Source organism: Paecilomyces variotii (genome assembly GCF_004022145.1).
Source record: "Paecilomyces variotii strain CBS 101075 chromosome Unknown C8Q69scaffold_5, whole genome shotgun sequence".
Taxonomy (NCBI): Eukaryota; Fungi; Ascomycota; class Eurotiomycetes; order Eurotiales; family Thermoascaceae; genus Paecilomyces; species Paecilomyces variotii.
In genome coordinates, this window is record NW_021167144.1 from 565,605 (window position 1) to 592,224 (window position 26,620).

The window sequence follows — 26,620 nt, forward strand, 5'->3', positions numbered from 1 at the left end:
CCATATCTACCTACGTTAGGTAAGTAGGTAGTCAACTAACTAACTACTTATGTAGTTAATATGTGTTAGTTAACTTGATAAGTTTATCCTCCGAACTTTGACAGCTGCTAGTGAACCTACTAGGCGCTTAAAGGCCAGCCACCAACCGTGATAATCGAAATTCACCAGCGGCAGTAACCTAACCCTTTCCATCTACATCGACATTTCAATTATCAGAACCCAGCAAGGCTTATCAGGTAGTTCCTGATAAGCTACACAATTGAGATGCAGTACGCACCCAGAAATTCACGTTTCGATATATCGGACGACAACGGATTTTGTTGCCGCGCTATTTTTTTCCAGGGAGTCTTACTTAACGCCAACCCTTCATCGCCAGGGGTCTGGAGAGGCATTATTGTTTTATCACGAACTATTGAAAGGTGACAACTACTCAATATGGACATACGTCCGAAGTTCACGTCGTAAGATGCGTATTACTATCACCTTAACTCCAGACTCCAGAAGCATCTTGTATGTAGCCTTCCAATTAACCCTTGTCCTCTAGTGCCCTGAAGGAAAATAGAACGAAAGCATCGATTACAAATAGGAATAAACAAATTAACTAACCTCCGCGCGAACCCCAGTTCTCAACTATGCACAACAACAGCTCTATACCTCGATGAGGATAGGGCATTATCACACTCGTAGGTGAGACCTGCCGTCTACTCTCGTACCTATTTTCCCAATAAAAGAAGAACCAGGTCCCCGACTCGCAATATCTTCCATTATGTTTGGAGGTTCAATAGATAAATAAGTACAGTAGGTACAGTACTTTGCCTCACTTTCTTCGTCGAAATAAGCATATGCAGGTTCGGATGCGGTTCGCTCAAACCCTGATCCCTGTCAGGGAATCAGGTTGAAACTGCAGGCGATGCACGGATCATGACTGTGTTGAGATCGGCGTAGAACTTTCGGAACATTTTCCTATGTCTCCGCGCTGGCACTAATTGCAGTATGAAGTAGTGGTTAGCAGCTTGGACACTAATGATGATCCTGCGTCGCGAGTCATGCTAGTCAAGGCTCGAGCTCTCATACGAATCGGTGATGCATTTTCGTTAAAAGATCAGGTAGCAAGGTCAAATAAAAAATCAAATGTTTTTGAACTGCTTGTGTGAGCTCTTTCTGTGTTTCGTTTTGAGCTTAGGAGGTTTGAAATGCTTGGTTATCTCTGCATTTTGAGTGGACTCAGAAAGACTTCTTGCTGAGCTATCACCACTATGTAGTTATCACAGAAGTGGGAAATTTGCTCTAGAAATCGAATGTAGTTGAATATCATTTCAAGACTCTATATACATGTTGGGAATCGGATTTCGACATGCAGTGTCGAAGTTTTTTTTTGGTATGCACTATCGTATGCGCCATGCGTGATCTGGCGCCCATTCAATGCAGTCCGCCACACTGCATCTCTCTTTGCAGATGTCTCCAGGACTTATTGGCTGCGCTTTTCTTTGATTTCCTTGAGAGCAATCTCCAATCCCTCGATGACAACGCCCCATTCGACCTCATGCACTTTCTTCTCAAACGCATCCAGATCTTCGTCTTGACCCTTGATAAAAGGGATCTCGCGGACTAGAATGGGTTTTCCCATGTCGACTTCCGAAATGACATTGTGAATCATAACGCCAGTCTTGTCAATCTTGCCTTCTAGCCAGGCAGCGTGAGCACGCTCAATGGCATGCTTTCATAGAGGTTAGCGAGTTTCATCGAAAGGGAATACAATATTATATAAGTAAGACAAAGTCGCAAAAGAAGAAGGAAATAAGTACTCACAGCCCCATTAAACTGCCCCGGCAGCGCAGGATGCAGATTAATAATCTTAATCTTCTTCTCCTCCAACGGTCCCAAAAACCGCGGCGACAGCACATGCATGAAACCCAAACAATAGACCAGATCCGGCTTGTCCTCCAAGACTAGTCGAGCCAATTCAGCATCATATTCCTCGCGCGCTTTTTGTACGCCCTCGGGGGTCGCGGGATGCTGCTTCTTGTACTTGACCAGGTTGTGGTACGTCGTGGGGATATTGGCTTTGCGGGCACGCTCCAGTCCAAAGGCATCCTTGCGGTTGGAGAGAACGCGCACGATAGATACCTCGGGGAATTGCCCCGCGCTCAATTTGTCAATCACGGCTTGGAGATTGGATCCGTTGCCGGATATAAGGACTGTGAGGCGGACGGAGTCGGTCATTTTGGATTTGGGGATCTTGTATATCTCCTCTTTCTCTTCTCGGATGGTCGTATGTTTGAGGGGTTCAGACTTTATCTGCCCCTTATCGATCTCCTTTCTCCGTACCTATTCCACTAGAGATTGAATTTCGTGGGTATCTTATCACGATTTCACGACAAAAAAAGTGTGCCTTTAAATTTCTGTCTTTTCCCTTAACCGCGGGGAAGCTCCCCCAGTATGAAGACACAAATCTTCCAAAACAGACAAATCTGATGAGAATGAGAAAAGGATCACAGAAGATAATTGTCTACAGATCCAGCAAAATTATTAGTGATGCACGACAATTGCCAGAGAGCTGTTACGCTCTTTCGGGAAGGCGGGGTGGAAAGCTCTCTGGCTGAGTCATCAGGTCCGATGCGGGGCGGAGTCTGGAGTAAAAACTGCTGGGTCTACGAACACGTCCGCCTACAAGTGACAGTTATATCCTCCTTATCATACAAATCATTCAGGGAAATAAAATATTTCCTGATTTATCTGTCAATTGCTCTATTCATGGAAAGCACAACTCTGTCCAATATCTTATCACCTACCAATCACCTACCAGAACAGAAATGTACTGTATACCTATTCAAAACATAGACCAAACTTATTATAATAATAACCACAGAAATCCAATTCAAGATGGGCTCTATCAGCCAGCCATGCAGACAAGAAATCGGTACTAGATATGAATTCACTCGACCCTAGTGACTGTGAAAATCAAATAATTCACCTGCCGCTGCTTACGCTCGGCATCAGCCGAAGGGAACATTTGCTTTACCTCTTCCAGCAACTTCAGATTGTGTTCATCCAGCTTGATGAAATCGACATCCACATCCCACTTAGTGCCCGTCTTCTCACCGACCTCCACCCACATTTGTCGGAATGTCTCCGGTGAGTGCCAGTATCTGGTCCCGGAATTGCGTTTTAGTTCCGGGGCAGAAAAGGCCCTCGAGACCTCCCGAGGATTTGTGCTCCCTACTTGTCTTCCGATGACCATGGCACCGGGCTTTGTGGCCATGAGCCGCGTAATGACGCAGCAGATCTGGAGTTGGCGCTCGTAGTCGAAGAGATGCAAGAAGTTTGCAATCTGAACGATCGTGAACTTGCTCATCATCTCGTTCCAGATGCCGGCGTTTTCAGGCGAGTCGGCATCAAGGATATCAGCCACGAAGAATTGTCGTTCTGGGTCCGGAAACTTGTCTTCGTCCTTGAAGAGCTCGAATCCCAATTCCAAGAACTCGCGTTTGATATCTGTTCCATAGACGGCGGAGGCCGGTACGCCGTCGCGGACTAGCTTGCGGATATCCTGTCCAAAGCAGCAAGCAAGGTCGAGGAAAAGGGCTTGGTCTTCTGGTGCATTCGGGTTTGGTTTGAGAATTTCAAGAATCTTGCTGTAGGCCGGAACCTGGTTGGTTGAAAGATCAAGGAAAGAGAATACACCGATGCATGGGTATGGATGTACGTCCCAAGCACGGTCTCTCTGTTTTAAGTAGTTAGTAAATGGCCGGTATAATAGGAGGGAAGACCTAAGCGATAGAATGCCACGACACAGCGCACATAAATAACAAGTGCCAGAATACTACTATGAAATAAACATCAGATAACTCACCAATTCATAAACATGCCTTTCAACCTCATCGGATGGAATCCCACTATAATTCTCCAGGATATCCTTCATAGGACCTGTCAATTTATCACCCACAGTTTTGAGGTAGTACGGTGAGTTTTTGGAGCGTCCGTCCTCATTCCCGGAGGCCTTAACAGGGGGGAAAGTCTCGTCCATGGCTCCGAATTGAAAGAAGGTGCACTCCCAATGTATGTATATATATATAGCTCTACTATTCGAGTACAAGAGAGGCCCAATGGCAACAGCAGGGAAGGCTGCGGACGTGAATTGTCCGAATTGAACCAAAAAGAGTGTTTTTTTTTTTCAAAAGAAAACGAAAAAGAAAAAGTGTCCGACTCACCAGCGTTATATATCTGTTATTGTGTCACAGTATTTGCGCGGGGTCGGACGGACACGGAGCACGCGTACCTCCGTATCACCCAGGCCGATACAACCAGTGCTACCTAATAGGTAAGTAGTAGCAGTCCGAGTCGACGGCTCCCGCAATTTTCTTCTACTGGGAATGCTTTTTAAGAGATAGTTCCCTTTTCGGGAGGGCCCAAACAAAGTGTGCTGAGAGCTCATATCTGGGACGTATCAGAAAGTCCGACGGCTCTAAGCTGATGGCATTAAAGTAATGCCGTCTCTTCCCAGGGGGATTTCCTCTATTCGGCAGCTTAAAAGTACTGCAATTGCTTGTGCTACCCAAATCTCGCGGGTTCGGGATATACAGACTATGAATAATCATTGACACTACGCTAGTATTCGTGAACTGGGCGGAAAGATATGGAGTGGAATCGACTCATCATACATACTTCAGATTCTATTAGCGTTATCAACATTGCAGGCTAGAAAACATGGGGCGAGACCGAGAGATCACCTGAACAAATCCAGGTTCTCGTTTCTCGAGTAAGATAAGACAGTTTGATGGGGAAACAGTAGGGAATACAGTGCTGCGAAGTGATAAAAAAGGGGGTCAGTCGGCCAATCACTGCAAAAGCGCCCCTCCTTAATACGTGAACAACCGGAACTATGCAAAGGTATCTCCAATGATGTGCGCACGCCAGGCCAGAAAATGATCCTCCAGAACACCGTCTCCGGACAAGCACTAATTGCTCGAGTCTAAATGGAATCGCAGATTGCAAGCACAAGACTGAATTTGTCGCTGCCAGTTTCATATGACCTCCCACTGAAGCCAACGAAGATAAACAACGATGCTCTCTTTCCATTTCCGTACGTTTCCAACTCTCGACATGCTGCCGTTCCCCGATATCAGGTGGGAAATGCCTCAGAATATGGTGCTGCTGGAGGAGATCGCTAAACTCAAATTGGGATCCGATTTGGATGCTTAGGAAAGAAATTCGTCAATGACTGCTGCGTGATAAGGTATGTAGGACAAAAGAGAAAAGAAATTAGTCGTAGTCGTCTGGGTAATGACCAAAAAGGATAACCGACTGAGGCGAATATGGCGGCTCCTGAGCCGTTCGACCATTGGTGATTGGCCTAAGCAGCAGCTTCCTGCACTGGATTACTGTGAGCGCCATTAGAGGACTCAGAGACTCCCTGACCTCTGCAGAGAGGACATGAATTTCGCCCGGTTGTCAACCACTATAGTTGATGTCAGCAGCTGCTTGACTAGCCCATCAGGATCAGGTGTACAACTTACCTCGTCAATGCAATCTTTGTGATAGAGATGTTTGCAAGACGTGAGCTGTCTGAGCTCCTCTGCTGCTTCATAATCACTCAGGCAGATCAGGCATCGCTCATTCTCAGCAATCGGAATGCTCGGAGCGCCGCTACCTCCTTCCGCCTCAGCCATCAGGGTGCCGCCGTACTCAACTAGGCGGAACAATCCGCCTGCTGAGGAGACGTCTTCTTGAGAAGCAACAGGTGGCTTCGCCGGACCCAACAGAGAAGAGAGCAGAATCATGTCTTCATAGGTGGGATTCTGTGTGGTTTTTCGTCGTTAGCCGCTGGGGGAAATCCATGGTGCAGGGTGACGGATGTGGATAAACTTACATCAGTGAAAAGGCTTGGTGTTGCAAAAGCCGGATGGTTTTCAGACAGATTCGTCCCCACTACATATATCAGCCAGCTGCGGCCGCCCGATGGCGCCGCTGCATTGTCAGGCTCAACAACACCGTTGCGTCTTGCAGCACCTGAACCTAGGTCACGGTGACGAGCAAATTCGGAATCGCTGCGACGTCGTTGACGGGCAGAATTGACCGTGCTCTCTTCTGCAGATTCTGATGTAGGCTGGGTAGCCGGACTCCCCTGACTTTGAGATGCGACATAAGGAGACATGGCAGATGCAGAAGAGGGACGTCGACTGGGGGTCGAAGTCCCTGAGGAGACAGCAGACAGGCCGGCGGGAGTCGATGGCGGTGGGTGAGGTCCAGGAGGACTTTCAGACAGGACAGTAGGCAGAGATGATGACAGGTTGGCGGAGGGTCCCACATCAGATGGCCTACGGGACGCATCAGATCTGTGACGCTGACTATCGTTATTCACAGGCACCGGGTTTGCGCTTCCCATCAAATGGCGATGGGGTGAGAACCTGGACCGCGCATCAGCACGTCGAAGAAGATCGCGACCGCCGTTTTGATTTCGCAATAGGTCGCTCGGAGGAAGAAGTGGTAGACCAAGCAATGTATCTAAGCCCGGACCGGTGGTGTTTTGTTGTTGTTGTTGATCACCTCCGATGTTATTGCTTGAGGGAACTGACCTTACTCCCACGACCACCAGTGTCACAGTCCGTCCATCGGAACCTTCGGGAGCTGGCTCATCCATGTCCATGCGATCGGTACGCTCAGAAGGGGTTTCGCCAGCAGATCCAGAATTCCCTGACGTTTCCGGATTGACAAAACGGAATACTCTGAGAAAGTTGACTGGAGGCAAACTCCCATCACTAGCTTGGTCTGACGCTCCCTCCGGCCCTGACGGATTTGTCTGCGCAGATGTCGCATTCTGTAAGCTCTGTATAAAGTTCTCGAGTGATCCGTCCAAACCATCATTGCCCAGAGACTGCACGTTTGGTAACACCGGGCCAGCTGTTCCAGATAGTTGAGCCGCAATAGCAGCGGCGGCCAGCTGCAGAACTCTCGACAGAGGGGTCTGTTCCTCGCGCCGTAACATCCGTGAGGAACGGGCTCGCAGAACACCAGGGAAGCGGCGAATTCCAGTCATTCCTTGAGAAGGCCGCGACGAAGAGGTTGGAGAGAGAGGAAGTGGGTTCCTGACAGAGGGCTCAACTGAGTCGAGCTCATGGGGTGGCTCATCGAAACTCATCCGGGTATCCATAGCTCCCAGGGGAGGGAGAAGATGATCTGCGTCGTCGGTTAATGCAGAGCGTGAGGGTCGCCGCGGCGGTGTACTAGGCGGCTGGCTAGAGAGCGGGGGAGATTGTTGGCCAAATATCTGAGATATCGGAGCAGATATGGAGTTTCGAACGCGGCTTAATCGGGCGCTTCGACGCCACGACGTGCGACTGGATTCTGGTGTCTGTTCAGCAGACGAGTCAAAGTAGGCTGGGTTCGGAGGCGAGTCGGGTAGGAGAGCTGCATCGGCACGGGAAAGGGCATATGGCCCACGGATGGAGCGTCGTCTGGTGATACCTCTCGAGCTGAGGGAGCTGAAGGGAGTGAACCGACCGGTACTGTGAGCCGTTTCTACTCTCGGGCTTGACCTCGATACAAGGCCGTTGCGATGCGCACGCCCTTCTGCAGGCGTTTCTTCTTCACTATTGAGCAGGCCTCGTATGACGGAGTTGGGAAGAAATCTCGATCCAAGCCTTGACATGGTCGACTGTCTCCTCGCAGCCAAGCGGGCGAGGGACGCGGCCCGACTCTCTCTGCGATCCTCCTCTCCCAACGGTCTCGTATCTCGCTCGTAGTTTATCTCCTGTTCCGATCCTGCATGATCAGCCGTCGACATACCGGCTGATGGCCATCCAGTCTGCTGCGGGTCCGATCCCTCTATGCTGTTCTCATTCATCGTGTCGTCCTCCCCGATGGGACGAATGTGGCGCGTTCCAGACTGTCCCGACATATTGTTGCTCACAACGCGTTCATGTCCATTGCGTGACGACGCTGTCGGCAAAGAAAATTGCAGAGAGCTGTTTCGACGGGATTCTCGTTGCGTCGAAGAAGTCTGTCCCATAGCTGGTTCGTTCAGTTGACAGCACGAGAAGGATGAGTCACGAGGTCAGGCACTATTCCAGGCCATGGACTCGGAAGGCGGCAACACAGGCTGGACACACAGTCACCCTCAGAACTCCCAGGATGGCAGATACCGTCAGGCGTCTGAATAAACCTGGTGGCGATCCAGCTCACCAAACGCACCCAGCAAGGAGAGAACCAGGACGCGATTACCAATACACACGGGTTCCCCCACGTTTCGCTTCTGCCACCGGAGTCAAGCCACTAATGAAGCTGATTTGTGGCGAATGGTGGCAGCAGATTTCCGGATGAGGTTATTAGGACGGCGGTAGGAAGTTCGCTATCAGGCAGCTGATAACTAATTAGTTACACGCGAGTGCTGCGTCAGCAGAAGGGTCGAGTCCTGGATGCTCGTCCGTTGACAGCGCTGAGAGTAGACAACGACTGAAGAAAGACCACGCGTAACTCCGCCTCAGTCGTAGCAATCTTAAAAAACGATATCAGCGGTGTCGTGGGAAGAAGGGAAGCTCGGACCTGGCGAAAGGACGTCGGAAAGATGAGAGCCAAACAGGGTTGGCGCTCCCCGGGGGAAGATGAAACTCGTCAAAGGGGATCCGCAACCCGTTCAGCCTGGGTCTTGAAAGAGAGACGGAGAGCAGCAGCCTACAGAACGGCCTCCGACGATGGCACGCAGCAGACAAAGAAAGTGGTGGGGAAGAGGTGAGATGGAGATTCAGACGATGATGGTCAGGCAGTAAGTTACCGATCGGGGGGGATTACTTAGCCACTGCGGAGGATCTTCTGTCTGGATGGCGAGGATGGCTGCCAGCAAGCCCGACGGCGCTGTCCCACCAGAGGTCGCTAGACTCTTCCAGTCGCTAGTCAGACGGCAGCTAGCTTTGTCCCTTTGATGTTTGATTTGAACACGCTTATGGTAAAGATTATTATTAATGTTCACAGAGCAGTTCAGGATCCAATCAATAATAATAATAATAATAGCGTCCTCTGGATGACTGCCGCCGTCAACTGGTCGAGTTTCCGCGGATCCCCTGCGGGTCATGGCGGCAGCCTCAGGCGGCGATCCTGCGGCGATTAATGGAATCTTTTTATCATCATCCATCCACCAGTCGGTCTGCTCTCTCTCTCTGTTCTACGCACTCTCTTCTGAGCCCAACTGCGTCTTATTCAATTTGCTCTGAACCGCACAGCTTGCGGGTGCCAATCAGCAACAAGCGTCTCAATGCCGTTTGCCAGCACGGCTTGATTGCCTGTTGTCTCAGGCCCTTGTCGTTCAGGCTGTTTGTCAGGCTTTTGGATCGGTGAGTGTTGGGGATCAGAGCGGTATGAAAAGGATACCTAGTCTGTGATCGGGTGCCAATACTAAAAGGAACTATCATAGCTTCTAATGACCGCCTATTTTGCCGATCATCGCTTATGCCGTCTTTTGCTACAGTGCACTATCAGAGTCGTCCACTACCCGGTTAGGGAAAACACTACCTGAGGCAGCTTTCTGTTGAGACACTTGGGAACTGCACATGAAGACACCAACCCCTTCCGCATCATTCTTCTCGTTGCCTCTCGCCCCATGGCAGCAGCCCCAGAGTGTACGGGCGGCTAGATATGAGCCCAGGAAACGAAGGAGAGGATTGGATGATTGGGGCGATGAAGATGATCGCGATGGAGAGACCACCGATGCGGGGTCAGTATCAGAGGCGCCTGCAACAGGGCCATCGTTAGTCCTCTCGCCAGATGAGGCTCATCAGTACCGGATCGCTGGCCTCTCGTTCGATAGAGAACTTCCCGGGGGCAATTTCCCTCATGCGCCGGCGAAGGAAGAGCCTCTCGAACGGACCACGGAGAAAAGCGTCCTCAAGGAATTGGCAGCTATGTCACCCCCGCTTTACATTCCACAGTCTCCAGCACAGCGGGGTAATCTGCGGTTTCAACATCTGGCAGTCATGACGGCCATATTGCACCGATGTCTGCTAGAAGGCGATTTCGTACGCGCCGGAAGGGCATGGGGTCTACTTCTTCGAGAGGAGGTTGGAGGGCATCCGGTCGATGTGCGCCAAGAAGGTAGATGGGGAATCGGTGCAGAGATACTTCTTCGTCGCGATCTGCAGATATCTCAACGAGCTCCTGGTGTCGCTGACGGGGAGGAGAATCAGACTGCCAGAGGAGGCCCTAAGGCTCTGTTTACGAGGAAAGGGTTCGAGGATGCCAAGAAGTACTATGAACGGCTTATACTCCAATATCCATATCGGAAAGCCGCCCCCAATGCCATCAGCTCGATAACTTTCTATCCCGCCATGTTTGGTCTCTGGATCTATGTGGTACAGGAAGAGAGCAATGTGGCTAGGGAAACGTTGCAGCTCGCGGACGAAAATTCATCTGAAAGCTTATCTGATGATGAGGATACCGTGTCAAGATCCGATCTCGCAAAGTCCGGTGAGGGGAGACAGAAGCGTGTTCTCGCTGCCAGGGCCAGTGAGCTGGAGGAAGCGAAACAAATTGCGGCACGCATGGATGAACTTATGGTGTCTCCCCCCTACTCAGATAGCCCGGAGCTTTTGAGACTACGTGGAATGGTGTCCCTCTGGATTGGCGATTTGTTCGTCGCGTCCGTATCACATGAGGAGAGGGAAAGGGATGTCTCTACTGATAGGGAATCCGTCCCGATCGACGAATCGCCCGAGGCAATCCTTGCCAGACGTGAGATGAGATTGGCAATGGAGAAGAGAGATACAGAAGTGGAAAAATCGAAGGAGTGGTTTGAGAAGGCTAGGCTACGGAGCAAGGGTGTAACAAGTTCGCTTGCTGATTTCCATATTCGTGATACCCCGCCGTTAGGCTAACACGCCAAGGCATTGTTTTGTTTTTCTTATACACAGCCTGGAATCTAAGTGAAGAGCCTTGTGGGTTCAACCTAGGCTCCGATCGTGTGTCTTCGTGATACGGATAAATTCGTGATTAGAAGCGCTCAAACTGCAATCGGAGCGTAGAAAATATACCCTTTTGACGAAAGCCCGTCGACATAGCAACGTAGATTAAACCTGGCGAAATAGATATGCGTACACCAACTAGGAATGTCTTGAGATAATAAGCTGTTGCATCTGTTGAGCAGGTCTACTTCAGAGTCCACGTGACCACGTGAAACGCTCGCGTTCTCCATTTTCGGGAAGTGCGAGAAATGTAGCGGTAGACGACGTCGACCTGTGCTTTTTTTTTTTGTCTTTTCACTCTCACTCAACATGCGTAAAAGCCCACTCTAATTCTCATTTGTCTTTATGCGACGCTTCTAATAATTTCTTTCGGTATTAATCTTAATTAACCCAAAACCCGCCATGGCGGTTGGCGATTATATCCACGCAAAGGAAGCCGGCCAGGCTCGTGCCGACACGGCAGAGAGGACCCATCAACATCAACGTCTGCCCCGACAACTGCTTGCACAACAGGCAAGAGTGCCTGTTCCATCACCTAAACTGCCAGGCTTTGCTGCCATCAGGCCTAGCAGGAGCACCTCGATCGAAAGTCGAGGGCCATCCGCACCTAATGGGATCCAGCAGCCAGAACACCAAGTGGCACAGAATGGGGTTGACAGTCACCGAGATCCGTTCGATACGGATGTGGAGGGAGTAGATGACTCGACCATTGCTGGAACGAGTGTTATGGGAGCTGAAGATAGTCATGCTAATGCCCCTCTGTACTCGAATGGCTATCGTTTCCAGCGACCGCCTGTGAATCCTTCATACGACTATGCCAAGCCCGAAGGTCTGGGTAACAGAGCCGTGAAAGCTTCAGGGTTTGATACAGATGAAGCTGAAGCTGATTCGAGCCATGCGGGTTCATCTCTTCAGGAAGATGATGATGATGACGAAGACGACGCAGACGATGCGGACGGGGAACAGACTCAGACAATTCACTGGGATCAGAGACAGAATTACCATCCACCAGAATCATCGATGAAGCGCGTAGAAGATTTCTGGCTAGCTAGCAGCAGACGCGCGGCGCTTTCCAAAGCTCCTAACCCATTAGCTGGTGAATCATCTTCTGCGCGTGTTACTATCTCAGACGCAGTTAAGATAAACAGACCGCCCTATGCCAACGGTGCAAGGACAGAGGCCCTTCCACCACGCACAGTGGCTGTTACTCCAAAAGGTCGATTCAGCCCTCCCAAACAGCCTGCATACGCACGATATCTTCTGTCTCCCACCCGCCGGACTGGAGGTCCACGGCCTCCTCCGGCCCGTCCAGCATCAGCAGCGGATCTTCATTTGAAAGAAGTGACAGAACCGGAGCTCCGTTCGAGTGGCCTTGAAAGGAGACACAGTGCTAGGTCCCCTGGTGTTTTTGATGCCACGAATCTGGAGTGTCTAGATGACGACACTATGGACGCCCATTCATCCTCATCAGAGTCATCCGGACCAGCTTCAGTGATCCACAGCAAAGAACCGACAACCTCGAGCAAAAAGCGTCAATTCGAATTAGACTATCCTCCGGAAGTCCTCGACCAGAAATCATTTGAAGACCTTGAATCGGAGTCCTTCGACTACGTCCCTGCAAGTAATCCACCAGCTCCACCACCAACATCTCCGCCGCCGCAACCCAAGGAGGCCCGAACTGCCGCAGAAAGAGTGGATCTCCTCCTAAAATTGTCTGACACTGAACGCCGCAATTACCTCTCCAGTCTGGCCATAGATGAATGGGAAGAATGCGGAGACGAGCTGATGTCACAATTCGGCAACATCCTCATCAAAATGAAAGAAGCGCGACAGGCACGGCGGAAAACTGCCGCTGCGTTCGAGGCAGAGATCAAAAGAAGACACAACGACGTCCAGAACGAGGAGAAAGATCTGGCATCAAAACTCGCTGAGATGAGAGAGGGCGGGCTGGGAGTATTGAGAAGACGAAGCCCATGAAATGCTGAATCTTAACAATCAAAATCCGTTTGCATATCTTTAGGCGAATATCGGGGTACATTTCTATTATTCATCAGCCTATATCCCATGTCATTTACTTTTCCCTTCGAGGCCCACCTTGTCCCACTTTCCACGCATTATTATGGTTTGTTCCCCTCCGTTGCATTATATCGGTCAGTGATTATTATTTTCCCGCAGCGCGGGTAATATGGTCCAAATCTGGAATATCTTATGAAGTTATGAGAGCGCGGCACTACATAGAATGCATATAAATATACCCCCAATCTGCCTATCTGATATTCATTGACCGTTTGTCCTTCCTTGCATCTTGAACCAATACTCATCTTTCTTGCCTAGAGAGAATAAATGACTACAGATAATAGAACTCTTAAGTAGTGGAATCAATGGAAGTACTTTTCCGAGTCCCATTGTCTTTCCTTTCTTCTTCCCATGGGAAAGAAATCATAAGTCCATGTCCTCACCGTTGCGCCAGACACACCATCTATAATTCAGATCCACGGCCTAATAATAACGAACAAAGGCGAAGCCCCAAGGAAACAATGAAGAGCGAATGGGAAACCAGACCGGAACGGTATCACTATCTATACATACAGCCTTTATATAGCCGACAGGGAAAGAAAGTTCACTAAAACGAAAGCAGGGATAAATGAGGCGAAAACTTAGTGAGATCCACCGAGACTCGCTAATGCTGCTGCAAGCCTCTTGTAGTCTTGTAGTAACTCCGCCACGTCGCGGAGTTTGAGATCACCAGCATCTTCTGTCTCCAGGAATCGCCTGAGAGGCGGGTCGATCCTGGAAAGGGTTGCAGATACGTCTGCTGAGCCGTCCGTTGAAAGAGTAGGTTGAGTTTTGTTGTCTATAGGAGAGGGCACTGCTGGTGCTGGTGTTGCTGGGGTAGTTACTCCTGTTCCTGGGTCGGGCGTTGTTGCGGAGCGGCCAAAGCCACGGATCATGCCAGGGATGTGATTTAGTGGGTTGAACGTGTTTCCGAAGTTCTTCATGGACTCGAGAGGCGTTGATGCGGAACTTGAAGAGAAGATCGATCCACCCGGAGTCGGGCTTGGATTGGCTTCTTCTTTCTGGGAGCGAGAAGGTATGGTAGGGTTTCTCGTGCTACTGCTGCGGCTTTGAGCACTGTCCGTACTGCGTTCACGGGGCGTTTTATTTCCGCCAACGATGGCCAGAAGCCTATCCTCTGTACGGGCACGAGTGGGCCTCGGTGCAGGATCTGGTGTTGAAAGTGCTTTTATCGATCCATCGTCGTTCAAATCCGTGCCATTCTCGAGCTTGGAAGGAGAAGTGACCAGGCGGCGTGCCTCGTCCAAGGTCTTTGGGAGTACCGAACGCTGATCAGGTCCCTGGTTTTGCATTTCTTTCAGACGCCCAAAAAGGAAATTGAAGCTGTTATCGAGGGTATTCCCGATATTCTTTAATCCCTGGTCGGCAGTATTGCGAACAGCATCATTTGCAGCTCCAAGAACCTTCGCCGGTGGTTGGAAAAGATTGCTCAGGCGGCGTTGCTGGCTTTGAGGGGCTGCGAGTTGTGGTCTGGGCAACGTCGCAGATATGCTGTCTTTGGTGGGAGTACTAGGTTTGGAGAACTCTGGAGCTGCTGATGCAGATGTTACAGAGGATGATGGTATCTCCTTAGGTGGTCGAAAAGGATCGGTCTTTTCACTAGCAGGCGTGACACTCCCGCTTGGTGCTTTCTGCTGGCCCTCGGGCAACTCATCAGCACGCAAGCTTGAGAGATCTACATTTTCCAAGAAGCTAATTGCAGCTTCAAGGTTTGTTAGACAATACGCAGTCTCCCCATCAACCTTGCTGGAAGATCTGAACCGTTGTATGAAGAGAAGGTTGCTGATCGCATTCAGCCCATCTGGCGGACATGTGATTAGTGAATATATTAACGTAGGTAGGATCTCATCGGCCGAGGAGGACGAGGGTAGAAGATTCGTGAGAGTGTCAACGATCGCCTTATGTGCTGCCGTCAGATGACGCAGCTTCCCAAGGGGATACTTCTCGTCGTTCATTTTCATAAGACTCTCTCGAGCAGCGGCGAGCCATTCATCAGCTTCTTCCTGTTTCTTTCCATCCCCGCTGAACGCCTCGATACCGAGATCTTTGAGATCAATTCCCACCACTGATAGGGCTGCGGTCTTGGATCGGAGCTTTTCATCTCTAACTTCGTCCAAAGTACTCTTATGGCGCCAGATCTTGTCATAAATGCTCTCACAGGCTCTGCGCTCTACCGCCTCTTCCAGTGCGACACGCTTGTAAGCCAGCAATTTCCGCGCCTTTCTTTTTTCAGCGACTTCAGAAACAGTCAGCATTTGATGATCCACAAGCACCTTCTCAGTACCGGCTGTTGTACCACCCTTGACGGATTTCGAAGAAGCAGGCGGTGCTTCCCGGTTCAGCCTGGAAGCTAGAGTCGAAATGTGTGTAGCTATATGCGTCTCTGCACGGTCATAAAATTCTTGAAACATATCGGAAATCTTGTCTATCGACGGAGGCGTAGTATATACTTTGGCGCTGAGAGAATAGACGAATCTGCACACGTGATCTATCAGTAACTGTTTTGTGCGCAACGACTCTGGCACATACCGGTCTGTCAAGCTCATCAATTCAATGGGCAGTTCATCGAATCCTTCCTCAGGCTCCAGTAAAGGCTCCCCGTCCTCTGCAAGGTTCCCGTTGTCAGAATCGCTTGATCCCCGTTTTTCGAAGACATCCAGCTGACCCTCCGTGCCATCATCCTGCGGAGATAACGGCAACGGAAGAGCATCTGAACTAACGCTTTCGGGGACCGTTATATTCTGCATTGTCTTTGACCTCGTTCTCGCGAAAGGGTTTGCTGTTGTCGAAGTCTCCATTCTGGTGAACGATCGTGCCGGATGAAGTCCGCTCGGCCTTCTGGGCACCTCTTCAGAAGCGTTAGAGGACATTCCCACGCCGTTCCAGTGTTGGCTATGCTCTGATAGAGACTCCACACTGGTGGTCTTCAACGGTTGCGGGGTGACTGCGGGATATCAACAGATCGCCGCATAGTCGGGACGTTGGTAACACCGCTTCGGTACTGAGCGGAGACAGCACGGACGATGCTTCGGGACGGATGTCGAGGGCTGTGGAATAAGGCAAAAAGCCGAGTCTCCTCCAATAATGCATGCACACCGCAAGACCTCCTGATATGTCATCAAGGCATCAGCATTATTATGATTGTTATTGTTATTATTGCGATCCCTGAAGCTCAGGTGAAACTGCGATGGAGGAGCTCTCGACTGTCCTGAATCTGATAGGGCTGCGCGGGCGGTCAGCTGATGTGGCACGTGCACGATAGTCTCTCCGCCTCACTGCGTCACCGCCTTGACTGATAAGTTAGTTAATTCACCCTTTGGTACTGCAGCAACTCCTGTTTGACTATTAACTAGTTAACTAGTCGACATCAACTTAATCATCGATGCTCATCCGTTGTTATGTCTGTTCGTGAACGGAGACGTCGGAGATCCTGTCTGCAAGTCATGTTCGCAATAGGCTTCCTGTCTCTCCTCGCTCTTCTCTCCAGCCCGGCTGCCGCCTACAGTCCGCTATACTTCGGAGCCCCCTCGCCCGATGAGATCCCTATCGTACCGCCACGGATTCCGGAAGTTGATCATCCTACGCCCTCAGGCAAACATGAATTTGTAAGTCAGACTAGGTGCTCATCCATCTCGTGCGTTTGATGTTGACCGGATATTAGACCCTTCGCCATATCTTCCACCGCGGCACCTACCGGCACCCCAATCTCCACAAGAAGCTCGATATCCGACCAGATACCCGCCTCTGGGAAGTGTCAGAAGATGGCAGCGAAATAAGACCTGTTCAGGAGCCTTTGGCTCCCTTGACAGCTCTATCGCACCCCTTGATGATCGAGAGATTGGCCGATCGACGCTTATCGGTTATCGAGAACCACCTATCCGCGGCAAGATCGCGGGGATCGCCGGTCGCACTCTCCGGATCGGACTGGGTCATGGACGAAGTGGCCGGGCCAAACATAACGGATAAAGAGACCGTCTTGACTTTCGCGAAGATGACTGCGAATGATTATGTTGAAGAACCCGGGACTGTCGATTGGGAGGAGATCCACGGCGGATGGAACTACTCTCAAGGCTTCGGATGGGAGGGTGACGGGCTGAGGGGTCATATCTACACAGATCAGACGAACAGCACTATTGTGATCTCGCTGAAAGGCACATCTCCGGCACTCTTTGATGGTGCGGGTACGACGACCAACGACAAGGTTAACGACAACCTCTACTTCAGCTGTTGCTGTGGACAGGGAGGTTCTTATCTCTGGCGACAGGTGTGCGACTGCTACTCGTCAGCATACACAGGTAACCTGACCTGTATCGTTGAGGCAATGATGGATGAGAACCGCTACTATCGTGCTGCTATCGACCTGTACTCGAACGTTACCGCCATCTACCCCGGTGCGGATGTCTGGCTCACAGGTCACTCACTGGGCGGCGCGATGACAAGCTTACTGGGACTGACATTCGGTCTACCCGTTGTCACATTTGAGGCAGTTCCAGAGGCACTACCCGCAGCTCGACTGGGGCTTCCGGCCCCCCCTGGACACGATCCCAGACTCCCACAGCAGCGTAAATACACGGGTGCGTATCATTTCGGGCACACCGCAGACCCTGTCTACATGGGAACATGCAACGGAGCTAGCTCTGTTTGCACCTGGGGCGGGTATGCCATGGAGTCTGCATGCCACACTGGCCAAATGTGTGTATATGACACAGTTGAAGACAAGGGCTGGCGAGTCGGCATAGGTACTCACCGTATCAAAGAGGTGATCTCCGACGTTATCGAAGCGTACGAAGACGTACCTAAATGCGCACCCGAAGAGGAATGCTACGATTGCAATCTCTGGAAGTTCTTCAAAAGCAATGGTTCAGAGATCACGACAACCACCACAACCTCCACCTCGACATCTTCTACGAGAACAAGGACGTCCACCTGCAAGACACCCGGCTGGTGGGGTTGTCTGGATGAGACGACTACGACCACCTCTACAACTTCATCTAGCAGCTCTACCGCGAGCACGACATCAACCTGTAAGACTCCGGGCTGGTTCGGATGCAAGGACCCGACAACCACCTCAACAACCGCACGTGCGACTCCAGCGCCATCAATTACAACCACTGCCGCGCCGACTCCGACTTCGACAACGTCCTGTAAGACTCCAGGGTGGTTTGGTTGTCGGGATCCTACCAGCACCTCGACACCTAAACCATCTTCTCTAACTTCGACGAACTGTGAATTCCCAGGCCGCTTCTGGGGTTGTCTAGACGAGTCGACTACAGCCACAACGAGCTTTCCTATCACACCAGGTCCAACTCACGAACCGACAAGGCTACCGTCCACAACAGGACACACATGTACATCTTCGGCGTGGTTTGGATTCGTCTGTCTTGACCCGTCTCCAACAGCAGCTTTGTAATTGCGGATATAACATTTACAGACTACAGAAACTGTGTTCTGCGAGTAGGGCTTTTTCAAGGACGCTGATTTGATGACTCTTCAGTATTTGTCTTTTTGTCTCGTCTTCTGGTTATTCGCGATACGGCGTACACGACATCATTATCCTTGCAACGGCGCGATTCTGGTTATGGTTCACGGGCAGGTTGATCTACGTTGGTTTAGACAGGCAGTCCTACTGCCCTCTTTTAGTTCTGCTTCTAGCGCTTATCACATCTATATCATGGTCATCGCATTGGAGTATCTAGAGCATTCTGAGCATTATCGATTTTGGAGATACCAGACCATATATAAGCCAATAAATTTGTTATGATTTATTTCCATTGTACGGATGGCCATTATACAACGAATTGTCATATTTCTCACGTTATTTGCCTGCGGTCCCAGGCTGGATAGTTACGGAGAAGGCTCTATCAAGAGGCGGCAATAGTTTGAGTACGGAGAGGAAAATAAATTGTCAGATTAATGAAACATTTCCCTCATGTCTAATATATCGAAAGGTATAGATTCAGTCATAATACGAATATTCCTTGGTTCAATGTACCGCAGTGCCATAGTTGCGCGTGTTCTCGAGATGTAAACCACTCCTGGGTGAGAATAATCGTTGCGTAGAAGCTCGTCATTGAGCGGGGAATATGTTGCATCATAGTCTATAATAAAGGGTGTATGTATATACTCTTGCGTTTCCATTCTAGAAAAGCTAGATAGCTTCTTTTCAATCTACTTTATTCTCAATCTCCTTCTATCCTAAAAGGTAGAAATTCGACATGTTGGAAGAAGGACTTTGCTCATTCCCGCACGGAACCGTGCTTAAGAAAAAGGAGGGAACTACTTTAAATATCGCTAGCCGCGATTATATTCTGAAGAGATTACTGCATGAGCATTATTCAAGAGATACAGATACGCGAACTGCCGTGTTTGAGGCTGAGGATCCGGAAAATAAAGTCGTCATTGTGAAGTTTCGAGTTCAGTATGTTGCATCCTACAACTTGTTTTCTTTCTCTCTCTCTTGTTCATAAGAACATTCTCTAGGTGCATTTATACTGAATTCTCATGCTAGAATGTACCCGGTCCACGTTACAGAAGAAGACTACAGCTGGGAACCGATTATATCCGAGAATTTCGCCAAAGAAATTGATGTTCTCCAGAAATGCGAATCAATCGGATGCACTCCATCGTACATTGCACATGATGAACGGACTCAGGATATTACGGATCCTCTTCCAAATGGAAATTTGCGTATTCTTGTGATGTCAAAGGTTCCTGGGGAATGGGCCCGCGGTATATCTAGGCAGTTAAGCTTTGAAAAAGATATTCTAGTAATTCGAGATCAGGTGCTATATGTATTCGAGTAAGTGTTGAGGCTTCTTTTTATTTTTTCTTGTGTTCCCACCATATATCTTTGGATCACAATTCATTACGGCCTCTTTAACAAATATACGGCCTCTTTAACAAATACTAATCTGGTAACAGGCAGATGCGCCTCCGGAATTTTGACTTCAGTTCCCTTAATGCTGCGCGTGATCTCAAATATGACCGGCAGAGCAAAAGGATGTGAGTATTTGCTTCTTTTCTTTTCTGTTATTAATTTAAGCTTATCCTGTTGTTTATCTGTGCTAGAGAGTTCTAACAGTTTTCTGAACACAAGCTATTGGACCGGGTTATCGGCGCTCGCATTTCGTAGTGACTATATGAGACCGGTCACTGAATCAAGTACCTATTTTAAACATACTATGGTAGCTCTAGGTAGACACGATTGGGGGTGGTAGCTGCCGTCTCTATATGTGGGAATCTAAGACTACGAAAAGACTTTGAAAGGGCATTTGATGCGGGGATTGAATCTGAATTGTTTAAAGAACTAGAGAGTACTAAAATCTATTTGCTATTTATGCTTACAGACTCTATTCTGAATTCTTGCTGCCTAAAATAAGTTCTAAGCCACTATTTCTAATTATCTGTATTTTTATTCTTATCTTTTTAATTTAAATTAGAGTAGCTTTTTATTGCTTATTTGATTCTTTTTAAATAGAGTAATATAAGCTATTTATAGCTTATTTCCTTTAGAATTATAATTAACAGCTTAATATTTCTTGTTTTATATGCATGACACAAATAGTTTTACAAGCACTACTTTATAAGAGTTGCCGGTAACCTGTCTAGATTACAGTGCGATCAGGACCTTGGCCTATTTCGCTATGCGCTATAGCGTTACTGACAAGCAAGCACCAGCGCCAAGTGCTGACTCGACCTACCAGAGCATACGTAAAGTACAGGATCTGCAGAACAAATCAAAGATCGCCTGTTATATATATCACGATGGAGGTCGTTAACGTGTTATTCGGCTATATACAATATTTCAAGGGCCATAAGCAGCCAATTTGCCAAACCGAGATTTGATATCAACCTGCTAAAAGACACAGTCGCAAGACTTCCAAGGAACAAACACGAGGGCCAACACCCAACTGTTTGAATTTGATTTCCAGTTAGCTTCTGCAGAAATTATCGATTACGTTATAGAATGTCCTTAGCACGTATGATTCTAGTGGACGTAGTGACGGTTGCCTATATCTAGCATCGGAGTCAGAATCCCATCAATACAGTCATTATCACTATCGCAGTCCCGGTTATCGCAAGCATATCAGCTATTAGTCTCAGAGAGGCTTCTATCATTCTTGTGGAAAATTGTTATTATTCGACTACGCTAATGCTGGCTATTCTAAATGTGCAAAATGTTGGTTACAAAGACCCGAGCCTTTCCCAACTATACCAAGTGTATAACCCTTCTCTAGGTTCTGGATAGAATCAGATCGGGACGTCTAGACACATCTGTGAGTCTTCCATGGCCTCTACGAAGACTTGGAAGCCGGGTCCAGATCATACGGCGCTCTCGCTCCCGCTGCTGCTGTTGGATATTCTGTTGCTGCTGGTGTTGGGAAGCCATGGATACGATATTAAGAGGAGTTCTTCACAATATTGTCAGACTTGAGTCGATTGTTCAAAGACTGTTTGGATATTGACAGATGATTTTCTGTTAGTGATGGATTTCTGAATAAAGTCCAACTTGAATTCTCTAGCAACTAGCTCAACCTATTTATCTCTGTGGGTGAAGCTAGAAGGCGTGGGAGAAACCCGACAGGAGGCAGGTTCCGACATATTCTGCTGTCGGGCATTGTTATCCCCATGCTGATTCTTGCCTTGTGAAAGATCAATGCCATTGTTACTACGGCTGCCCTTAGATCCGTTGGCTATATCCGTGCAACTGGTATCTTGTCTATCGCTGCCATCGGCCCTCTCATTATTTCTTCTATGTCCCTCCTATAACAATAGTAACGGCGGCAGCACCGAGGGATCTCCAGTGGCCTCATGATAAGACAAGCAATACGGCTTCTACACTTCTCAACACTGACAATTTGGATGCTCAGACATATTGCAGCACTATATCAGAAAATACCGACACCGACATGTTGCAGATTCCATAGATATTTGACACAAGCAATCACTATCATACTGAATTCCCACCTCCATGCGGTCCTTAGGGAGTGAAATAATCTTGTCGCCAAAGGAATTGCAACTAAACTACACGGTGGATGTTTAAGATCTGCAGGGACGGGCTTCCTAGGTGTATTAACACACTCCTTTGCTCCAATTCAGGATGTTACATACTACATTGGAATAATATACATATAAAAGAGGACAGGAAGATAGAATATTCATCCTTCGTTTCTTTCCAATTTTCTATCACAAACGTAATTTAGATAAACAATAGCGCTATAGAAAATAAGAGAAAATAATACGTAAATATGAACTAAAGAGGTAATATAGAATATTGCAAGTTAGTCAGCTACCTTTAGCGGGTAGTTAAACAGTTATTTACCTTTATGTATTAAGCTACTACAGTTGTTAAGAATAAGAGGACAACTTCTTTCTAATTTACCTAAGGACACTGTGTTCGTGTTATAGCAGATAGATATCAGTACCCTATTTCTTTAAGCAATCCAGATTCAATTTCTATATCAGATGTTCTTCCAAAGGTTTTGCTTCTGTGGTCTCAGATTTCCACACTATTATCGGCCGCATATATTATCGCGGGAGTCTTTTGCAGATTATTCGTAAACTGGACCAGTCTCCTAGCGTCTATTCTGCAAGAAATCCAGGCTGTCCGCGACAACGTGGTGTTGCGGAAGTATCCTGCTCGTCCTGCGAAGTATAAAGATGCATTAAACGCCCACCTTGCTTGGCTCTCTTTCTTCGCTACTATGTCGCACGAGCTCCCCGTTCTCATGGTTAAAGAGTGTTTGTATCACTCTCCTGGCAGAAAGAAGATGAGCTGAGGGCATAGTAGTTGTTTACACGTGAAGTTAGGTTCTTTCAGTTCGAAATTTGAGCTATACTTAGCTCGCGAGACAAAGGATGAAGGGCTCATCTTTGGCAAAGGGCTCATCTTTGGCGCTCCTTCCGTTGAGCAAGTGCAGGATGATCTGGCAAGTACAAACACGCTAATTATAACAACATTTGCATGGACACAAGACAAATGAATAATAATCATTTATTGTATTTAGATCCATCATCTTGTCTTATTCCAAATCATCTACAGGAACTAATGTTGAAGATCAGGCCGCTTTTGACCGTCGGCGTACCTAGTCCCCCGTTGGGGCCATACATGAAGGAAAAAGGACACCGCGTCAAGAGCGGGTCTATTATTGTCTTTTAGTTTTGACAGAATCATCGGATAGATTCTCCGGGGACCAAAAGGTCAATTCGTGGATCAGTCCACATAGTGCAGGTATTTGGTATGTGACAAGTCACTATTTGTCGACTGCGAGATACATGACTGACTCCTCGATATTTTCAGATGTTCCATACTGGATAGTCAGTCATACAGCTGTATAACTTGCATCATGACAGATTCTACGCTGGCTCTTGTCCAGTCGCTTGCTTTTCTCTTGCCTCCGTGGCTGGTTTTGGTCCTGGCACAGTTTTTCTTCGATCAATCAACGATTAGTCTCTCGTACCGCCAACCGCGCATTGCGTCCGTTTCTGCATTGGTCTGGAGCAGCTACGGGCCGCGATGGATACTATCCGCCAATTCCGGGACGCGCTTCTGACACCAGACAGGAAGATGCAGTAGAAACCAAGGCAGACGGTCGATAGGGTGAAAAGACTCGACCATTTGGCTTCTACCCGGGAAGCCAGACTATATTACCTTACATCCAGCATTCTAGAGAGGACTACTATGCTCAGGTAGCCCGGTCTTCGGATTCGATTGGTGTGGTTGGAGATGATAGCGACGTACTTGGCTCAGATATCTCGATCCAGACGGAAGGATCAAGATGCCTGTAACTTAGTCCGGTCTTATGCACTCTGGATCTCGATATGCTATGTGCTCATGCGTCATCGCCTTTTTTCTCTTATTTTTTTTTTTTTTCCTGGACGGATTGATATCATCGGGGCTCCAAATAACGGCGTTGGCAGTGGGGGAGGGACCCCGCTGGCTAAAGCAGGCCTCCACGTTGTCGACGGATCCCAGGGACTTCATTGCGCGTGGACTTGACTCGGAATAAGGCGCATCATTCGCCGCCGACATTGACGCCAAGGGTCTTATAGGCCGCATCATGGCCATGTTCACGGAGATCAGACTTCTCGCCGGTGTTCTTTTAGCCAGAGCCACCTGGTGCGCCGGCCGGTACCCACCAGAGCAGCGGCACATGGCGTCGCCAGACTATCTTCTGCCCGCCGCAACTCTGCTTACTCCAGGATACGTTTCTCAGACCTCAAAAAGAGGCCTTTGGGGGTCGTGGAGATCTGCTACTACGGAACATAAGATGTTAGTTCTGTGCTGAAGCTGAAAGGAAACCTCCTTTCTTTCTCAGGCTGGTATTAGCCTGGCGTGTTTACAACAGCCGGCATTCGCCGATGAAAACGGCTGCTGCTCTTACGAGCCTCAATAATCCGTACATAGGTCAATGGCACTATGGAAAAGACATTCATCACCATCCATGGTGAGTACTATGTAGAGATAGAAATCGACCGTTGGCGAGTTTTCTGGTGAAAGCTAATAGGGTTATTCCAGACTTGACGCAAGACGCACGCATCCGATATGCTTCAGATACTATAGAAGACATTCTGGGGTATCAACCTCAGGAGGTGGTGAACAAGTCCTGTTGGGACTATCTTCATCCAGATGAGATTCCCTTTGCAAGAACAGTCCATGGGCGCGGAGTGAAGCTTGACAAGGCCGCAGTTCTCAAGTACTGCCAGGTGAAGCATAGGAATGGCTCCTGGGTCGGGTGTGAATGTGTCTTTACCGTCGTATATGATGTGCTTGTTGCAAGCATAAGTATATACCGAAGAGGTAGTCGCAGTGAAAGTAAGTGGCCACGCGAAGCAGCCAACTCCTGGAAACAGGCTTTTAACTGACGCCAATTCACAGAAAGGGCGGCCGATGCTCCTGTCGTCCGGAGCTTGTTTACGTCCTCGCCGCGAGATCCTCGCTACCACATGCTGACTTGTATGTCGAGCCGATTTTCTCAACAACCGAGAAATCTTCCTCATGAGCCACGAGCCGCTCTGTTCCTTAATCGGTTCACGAGGACATCTACCATTATGTTCGCAACAAATGGTGTCACGGAAATCTTGGGAGTGACGCCCCAACAGCTTGTCTCCAAAAGCTTCTATTATTGTATTCAGGAACGTTGCCTCCGCGACGCAGTCTGTTGCATTGAGAGCGCTAAAACGAATGATTCTATAGCCTATCTCCGGTTCTGGTACCGGAACCCACTCCAAGGTGATGGACCTTCGGGTGAAGATGAAGATGTGCAAATGACCGAGGCAAATGATGCGCACGGAAACGGTAGTGAGCCAGGTACAGACGGCCTCCCCTCTTCAGGCACAGGAGCTGCGACCGATCCGGCCAGACGAGATAGGATTGCAAGCGCACGACTCCAAATCGAAGTCGAAGCTGTTGTTTCTTGCTCCTCTGACGGGCTCGTGGTTGTGCTCCGCCGGGCCCGTCCTCCGATCCCGCTCAATATCAACCAAACGCCGGACAGGCGAGTCTACGCCAATGGGCTTTTTGCATCCCCATGGGCTGCTGACCCAATATTCTCACACTCTGATAGTACTGATGTAGTAGGCGCCAGTGGTGGTCCTGGAACAGTTGCCGCTGTGCCCACAACCTCCAGTAGCAGCTGTTCGCACTCACAGCTCCTGTTCGATACCATTCGCGATGTGGCTGTCTTCGCATGGGGTATAATTGGGATCAACGGTTCACTAGAGAAGTATAAACGAGGAACTCCAACGGGCGAATCCCAACCACCAGGCGGCCCACAAGTTTTTCCTCAACGCTCGAGCTCAAGTCGGAGGCTGGCGGGCGATATGGGAACGAACAGTTTCGGGGAGGACAACAGGAGTAACAGCGGATGTTCAACTTATCATCAAAATCCCCCTAGAGAGGCCAGCTCCTGTCGACGTGCACCTTCAGATGAACCACATGAGACTGGAGTGAGAGAGCGTTGTGATCCTGCACCTCCGTGGGAAGGCGCAGGTAGTCCAGGGCCATGAAGATTGCTTTTCGCAGTACATTGTGTAATGAAGCTTTATGTATGTAGATCTATCAGAGATACCAAAATGTTCGTGTGTTTTGACGTCATATGATCCCTTTTTCCCCAAACCATCCAGTCAATCGTCTATATAAGAATCTATTATTGTACAGGGAGAGAAAATGCAGCCCTATACATCTGACAACGCCTGTAAATGCATTGAAAAGTAGAGATTTGATGCACAGATATATGGATAAGGGGGGCCAAAGCAGAAACGCAGCACTAGAAAACCTCGGGTTTAGTCTCCTTTGACCTCTCACCCTCTTTCTGCTGCTCCTTCGGTGCATGTTCTTCATGAGCAGTCACTTTCTCCTCGCCTCCCTTCTGCTCCTCTGTGTTCTCCTGTTCAGTGTGTCTTGACTCTTCCTTGCTTTCCTCAGGTGATTTCACTTGCTCGCCTTGTTTCACATCCTCAGGTTGCTTCTTCTCCATCTCCTCCCGAGCGGACTCCTGCTTATCTTCAGCCTTCTGAGGCGCAGTTTCCTTACTATTCTTCCTCTTTCTCTTCGTGTCGACATCTTTCCGCCCCGACTTCTCCGGCTCATGTCT

At 48.9% G+C, this 26,620-nt stretch overlaps 9 protein-coding genes across 9 annotated transcripts; 5 read left to right on the forward strand and 4 right to left on the reverse strand.

The window, feature by feature from the left end:
- Window positions 1–1,025: 1,025 nt before the first annotated feature.
- Window positions 1,026–2,636, reverse strand: C8Q69DRAFT_466298 (putative phosphoribosylglycinamide formyltransferase). The gene is made up of 2 exons (XM_028630555.1): window positions 1,810–2,636; window positions 1,026–1,717 (listed from the first exon to the last, which is right to left on the reverse strand). Exons 1-2 carry the CDS (start codon window positions 2,221–2,223, stop codon window positions 1,469–1,471), a joined length of 663 nt encoding a protein of 220 aa, XP_028485178.1. The 5' UTR covers window positions 2,224–2,636; the 3' UTR covers window positions 1,026–1,468.
- An 18-nt stretch (window positions 2,637–2,654) lies between these two features.
- Window positions 2,655–4,199, reverse strand: C8Q69DRAFT_466300 (hypothetical protein). The gene is made up of 2 exons (XM_028630556.1): window positions 3,854–4,199; window positions 2,655–3,724 (listed from the first exon to the last, which is right to left on the reverse strand). Exons 1-2 carry the CDS (start codon window positions 4,025–4,027, stop codon window positions 2,936–2,938), a joined length of 963 nt encoding a protein of 320 aa, XP_028485179.1. The 5' UTR covers window positions 4,028–4,199; the 3' UTR covers window positions 2,655–2,935.
- Window positions 4,200–5,316: 1,117 nt separating this feature from the next.
- C8Q69DRAFT_257886 (hypothetical protein) lies at window positions 5,317–8,374 on the reverse strand. The gene is made up of 3 exons (XM_028626650.1): window positions 5,870–8,374; window positions 5,517–5,798; window positions 5,317–5,458 (listed from the first exon to the last, which is right to left on the reverse strand). Exons 1-3 carry the CDS (start codon window positions 8,006–8,008, stop codon window positions 5,354–5,356), a joined length of 2,526 nt encoding a protein of 841 aa, XP_028485180.1. The 5' UTR covers window positions 8,009–8,374; the 3' UTR covers window positions 5,317–5,353.
- A 932-nt stretch (window positions 8,375–9,306) lies between these two features.
- On the forward strand, window positions 9,307–11,075 carry C8Q69DRAFT_257933 (hypothetical protein). The gene is made up of 2 exons (XM_028626652.1): window positions 9,307–9,348; window positions 9,407–11,075. Exon 2 carries the CDS (start codon window positions 9,543–9,545, stop codon window positions 10,860–10,862), a length of 1,320 nt encoding a protein of 439 aa, XP_028485181.1. The 5' UTR covers window positions 9,307–9,348; window positions 9,407–9,542; the 3' UTR covers window positions 10,863–11,075.
- A 1-nt stretch (window position 11,076) lies between these two features.
- C8Q69DRAFT_257894 (extracellular mutant protein 11-domain-containing protein) lies at window positions 11,077–13,128 on the forward strand. Its single transcript, XM_028626651.1, has one exon. The coding sequence runs from the start codon at window positions 11,352–11,354 to the stop codon at window positions 12,924–12,926; it is 1,575 nt and encodes a 524-aa protein (XP_028485182.1). The 5' UTR covers window positions 11,077–11,351; the 3' UTR covers window positions 12,927–13,128.
- Window positions 13,129–13,438: 310 nt separating this feature from the next.
- C8Q69DRAFT_257881 (VPS9 domain protein) lies at window positions 13,439–16,202 on the reverse strand. The gene is made up of 2 exons (XM_028626649.1): window positions 15,555–16,202; window positions 13,439–15,500 (listed from the first exon to the last, which is right to left on the reverse strand). Exons 1-2 carry the CDS (start codon window positions 15,893–15,895, stop codon window positions 13,607–13,609), a joined length of 2,235 nt encoding a protein of 744 aa, XP_028485183.1. The 5' UTR covers window positions 15,896–16,202; the 3' UTR covers window positions 13,439–13,606.
- A 221-nt stretch (window positions 16,203–16,423) lies between these two features.
- C8Q69DRAFT_402323 (putative autophagy related lipase Atg15) lies at window positions 16,424–18,435 on the forward strand (the record flags this gene model as incomplete). The annotated part of the gene is made up of 2 exons (XM_028627961.1): window positions 16,424–16,630; window positions 16,687–18,435. 2 exons carry the CDS (start codon window positions 16,424–16,426, stop codon window positions 18,433–18,435), a joined length of 1,956 nt encoding a protein of 651 aa, XP_028485184.1.
- Window positions 18,436–19,179: 744 nt separating this feature from the next.
- On the forward strand, window positions 19,180–20,369 carry C8Q69DRAFT_466310 (hypothetical protein). Its single transcript, XM_028630557.1, has 4 exons — window positions 19,180–19,443; window positions 19,534–19,824; window positions 19,947–20,027; window positions 20,122–20,369. Exons 1-4 carry the CDS (start codon window positions 19,241–19,243, stop codon window positions 20,240–20,242), a joined length of 696 nt encoding a protein of 231 aa, XP_028485185.1. The 5' UTR covers window positions 19,180–19,240; the 3' UTR covers window positions 20,243–20,369.
- A 3,943-nt stretch (window positions 20,370–24,312) lies between these two features.
- Window positions 24,313–26,163, forward strand: C8Q69DRAFT_258012 (hypothetical protein). The gene is made up of 3 exons (XM_028626653.1): window positions 24,313–24,472; window positions 24,544–24,840; window positions 24,904–26,163. Exons 1-3 carry the CDS (start codon window positions 24,445–24,447, stop codon window positions 26,031–26,033), a joined length of 1,455 nt encoding a protein of 484 aa, XP_028485186.1. The 5' UTR covers window positions 24,313–24,444; the 3' UTR covers window positions 26,034–26,163.
- The last annotated feature ends 457 nt before the right edge of the window (window positions 26,164–26,620 follow it).